Raw genomic sequence first — 4,050 nt, forward strand, 5'->3', positions numbered from 1 at the left:
GCGGCGGCGGCGGCAGCGGCAGCGGCTCGGGCTGCAGCCCCGGTGCCGGCGGCGGTGGAGGCGGCAGCTCCCGGGCACCCCACGAAGAGTTGTCAATGTTTCAGCTGCCCACACTCAACTTCTCCCCGGAGCAAGTGGCCAGCGTCTGCGAGACGCTGGAGGAGACTGGAGACATAGAGAGGCTGGGGAGGTTCCTCTGGTCGCTGCCGGTGGCGCCGGGGGCATGCGAGGCCATCAACAAGCACGAGTCCATCCTCCGCGCCCGGGCGGTGGTGGCCTTCCACACGGGCAACTTCCGAGACCTCTACCACATCCTGGAGAACCACAAATTCACCAAGGAGTCCCACGGCAAGTTGCAGGCCATGTGGCTCGAAGCGCACTACCAGGAGGCCGAGAAGCTAAGGGGTCGCCCGCTGGGGCCGGTTGATAAATACAGGGTGAGGAAGAAGTTTCCGCTGCCCAGGACCATTTGGGATGGCGAGCAGAAGACGCACTGCTTCAAGGAGAGGACTCGCAGCCTCCTGAGGGAGTGGTACCTGCAGGACCCTTACCCCAACCCCAGCAAGAAAAGGGAACTGGCTCAGGCCACGGGGCTCACCCCCACGCAAGTAGGCAACTGGTTCAAAAACCGAAGGCAAAGAGACAGAGCAGCAGCGGCTAAAAACAGGTCAGTGGGGCTGCGGGGCCCCGCTCCGGGGCGGGGGGCGCGGGGGGGCGGCGGGGCCCCGAGGGCGGCCGCGCTCCGCTCCTCGGTTCGGTTCGGCTCGGTTCGGTTCGGTTCGGCTCGGCTCGGCTCGGCAGCCGCCCGGCCGGCGGCGCGCCTCTGCCTCTCCTCTCTTCCTCTCCATCACCGCCACCGGGAGAAATCGGTCCCCCCGATTAGGTGTCCTCCCGGCAGCCGCGGGGATGCGGCGGGGCCAGGCACGGCTCAAAGTTGCCTGGCGCGCCCCGAAGCTTGCCCGGGCTTCCCACGGGCTCCCGGGGTGCGGGCAGGGCTGGGGCTCCCCCGCGGGTGTGGGCAGCTCCGTGTGTGCGCGGGCGGCAGCGGCGGCGGGGGCAGACCCCGGTTCTCCCTTCCTCCCTCCCCGCGGCGGCCGCGGCGGGGGACGGCAAACCCCGCCGCCCCGGGTCGGGGGGCTCCGGTTTTGCTTTCGGCTTGCCGGGATGGGCGTCTGGACGGGCTCTGGCGCGGTTCCCCCGCCGAAGGGCCGAGGCGGGCTGGGCGGTGCTGTTCAGAGCGGGTTTGTGCCGAGCAGGCGGCTCCGCTCCGATTGTTCCCGCTGCCCTGCACGGGCGGCGGGACCAGCACACGCACAGCCCGCAGCCGCTCGGCTCAGGGAGAAAAAGGCAGAAAACCCTTTAGGAACTCGGCAAACCTCTTTTTTTTTTTTTTTTTTTTTTTTTTTCCCATCCCCATTTCTCTGTTTACACCACATGGAGACCTGGCCCTCCGGTCGTGTATTTCCTGTGCATTTACGTTTGCATTTATTTGCGTGTCTCTCGGTGTTTGTTTTTTTTTTTTTTTCTTTTTCTTTTTAATTTCTGCTTTGCCATGATAAAAGCGATAAGGCGATGCACTCTTCTTTTTTTTTTTTTTTTATTTTCTCGTCACCCTCCGTAAAAGTTATTTTGCAAATGAAAATGGACCCTTAATCCAGCTTGACACGCTGCTTTTATTTTAATTTAAGTTTGGCTACCGCTGTAAGCATGTAAACAAAACTTCTTGTTCTTGTAAATGCTGTCTCTTAAATTCCTCCTAATTATAGCACTGGTGCTATTGATTCAAGGTTCTGTAGGAGAAATGCAACCTAAAAGTCCCTCGCCATTTAATTTCCATTAAATGGAAAACAGATCAGCTTAGGACTGTAAATAAACAGAAGTTGCCTACGGATGCTTTTGTTGACTCAACGCTGTTGACAGCAGATGAATGCACCAGGAATTGTAAATGGGAGAAAAATCAAAGACGCTGAAATTAGACAACTTAAAATAATGAGAAATGTAGACTAAACCGGCTACATTTTTCTGTTCTTTCAGGCAGTTAAATAGGAAATACCCCGGTGGGAAGCATTTGAGCGTAGAGTGTATTTTGATTCACGCTGGCAGTGCTAGGCGCTAGAGGTTGTTGCTGGCTGCTCAGCCCAGGACTTTTAGCCCTTATCCTCGAACCAGGCTTTCTTTGGGTTTCGAGCGGAATAAACGGGCACTGAGGAATATTCTCAATACACTAATGAACCTAAAAAAATATTTCTTGCCTCTTGAATTAAAAAAATGTTCAACGGCAACGTACCCGTAAGCGTTGACGGTGAAAAGACCAGCACTTTAAAGCTAATTTGGGCTTTCAGATGGAAAAGGGACTTAAAATTTCGAGCGGAGAGAAACGCTGCGTTCCACCATCGCCCTTTTTTTATTTGATTTGATAGCGCTGCGCCCCCGGGACGGGACCTTCCTCCAGTCCCGCCGCGGAGCCCAGAGTATTTATCCGAGCCCTGGAAAAAAAAAAAAAAATGTATTTAGGCAGATATTGGCCAGACCACAAAATGGGGATCCTGTCGGATTCTTTCCCGCTAGAGACCGGTCCCCGCAAGGTTTAAGGAGCTCGTACAAACGTGGTTTTCTACTAGGCCCCTCTGTTTGCGTATGCACCGGGGCTACGCCGCGCCTCCCGGGGCAGGCCACCAGCGGTGGCGCGGGGTTGCCCCGGCGAGGACCCGGGCTCACGGCTTGGCTTCCCGGGAAAGCGCTGCGGGAAAGCGGCCGGGCCGGGCCGGGCCGGGAGCTCCGCTCCTCTCCGGGGCCGCGGCTGTCCCCGGGCGGTGGCGGGTTCGGGCGGTCCCCGTCCCCTCTTCGTCGTCGTCGGCCGGTGTCTCAGAGGGGCTGTGCTGTTGTTTTGTCTCCCGTCGCGATGCAGGCTCCAGCACCAGGCGATAGGACAGAGCGGGATGCGGTCGCTGGCAGAGCCCGGCTGCCCGACACACAGCTCGGCCGAGTCTCCGTCCACGGCGGCCAGCCCGACCACCAGCGTCTCCAGTTTGACAGAAAGAGCCGAGACGGGCACCTCCATCCTCTCGGTAACCTCCAGCGACTCGGAATGTGATGTATGATATCGGAAAACAAACAAAAAAACAAACAAACAAACAAACAAACAAAAATCCAAATCCAAACAGCCAAGCACCCTCTCCCCGACCCGAGCAAAATAAACCGAGGCAACCTAGAATGGGGACACACACACGCACGCACGCACACACACAGCCAGGAGGAAAGAAAAGGCCAAACCTGACCCAAACATAATAGCAAACAAACAGACAGGGATCAGAGAATCCACCACCACCACCACCGTCAGCCAACACCACCACCAAGAGATGGAGCTAAAACTTCAACAGTCACAAACGCTGGTGCTGCAGCGGGGGGGGTGGGGGGGCGGGAAATAATAATTATTATATATATAAAAAGAAAAAAAAAGAAAAAAAAAACAAAGCAAAAGTGACAATTGTATTCTTTTTAGGACAAGCACGATTTCTCCTTTGCGCTTTTCCATGGACGCATTTCACCCACTTGCATGATGATGATGATTAAATTTTTATCTGGGAAAAAATATTCTCTATAGTAAAGGAAAACAAACAGAAACCAGACAAACAAACGCAAACTCCGATCGAATTTGTACAAAAATCAAAAATAAAAAAAAATTAAAAGGAACTCCTTGAAGAGGGAAATAACAAATGTTTATCGCCTTTTTGTTGGTCCTATTTCTCTCTCTTTCTCTCCCTCTCCCTTTCTCTCTTTTTTGTTTTGTTTTGTTTTGGTTTTTTTTTTTAAGTCCAAGTGATGGTCCAGCCAAGATGCAATCTTCTTGTTTTCTTTTTTTTTTTTTTTTGTTCAGCAGACAATCATTTTATTCGTAAGCACCTTTTTTTCTACACTTCTGTCACTGCCTGTGTGGGTACTGGTTATAAATGTGGAAAAAGAATAGTTATGACTGTAACAGATTTTTATTTTTATTTCAAAATTTTATATGAATTATGTATATCTTAATGATGCGGTCATTTTCCCAGT

The 4,050-nt window shown here is 53.3% G+C and overlaps 1 protein-coding gene across 2 annotated transcripts in view; it reads left to right on the top strand.

The window, feature by feature from the left end:
- SIX3 (SIX homeobox 3) overlaps window positions 1-3,604 on the top strand; it is a gene marked incomplete at both ends in the record, with an annotated part of 3,704 nt that extends 100 nt beyond the window's left edge. The window contains 3 exons of one of the 2 annotated variants that reach the window (XM_082480635.1): window positions 1-667; window positions 2,909-3,068; window positions 3,503-3,604. The exon at window positions 1-667 is cut by the window's left edge and continues 100 nt beyond it. In XM_082480635.1, coding sequence (XP_082336761.1) covers window positions 1-667; window positions 2,909-3,068; window positions 3,503-3,604 — 929 coding nt within the window. Of the gene's footprint in view, window positions 668-2,908; window positions 3,102-3,502 lie in introns of those variants that run through there. The other variant, XM_082480636.1, reaches the window with a different exon arrangement.
- Between the last annotated feature and the right edge of the window lie 446 nt (window positions 3,605-4,050).

The sequence above is a fragment of the Vanellus vanellus genome (assembly GCF_965231255.1).
Source record: "Vanellus vanellus genome assembly, chromosome: 3".
Taxonomy (NCBI): domain Eukaryota; kingdom Metazoa; phylum Chordata; class Aves; order Charadriiformes; family Charadriidae; genus Vanellus; species Vanellus vanellus.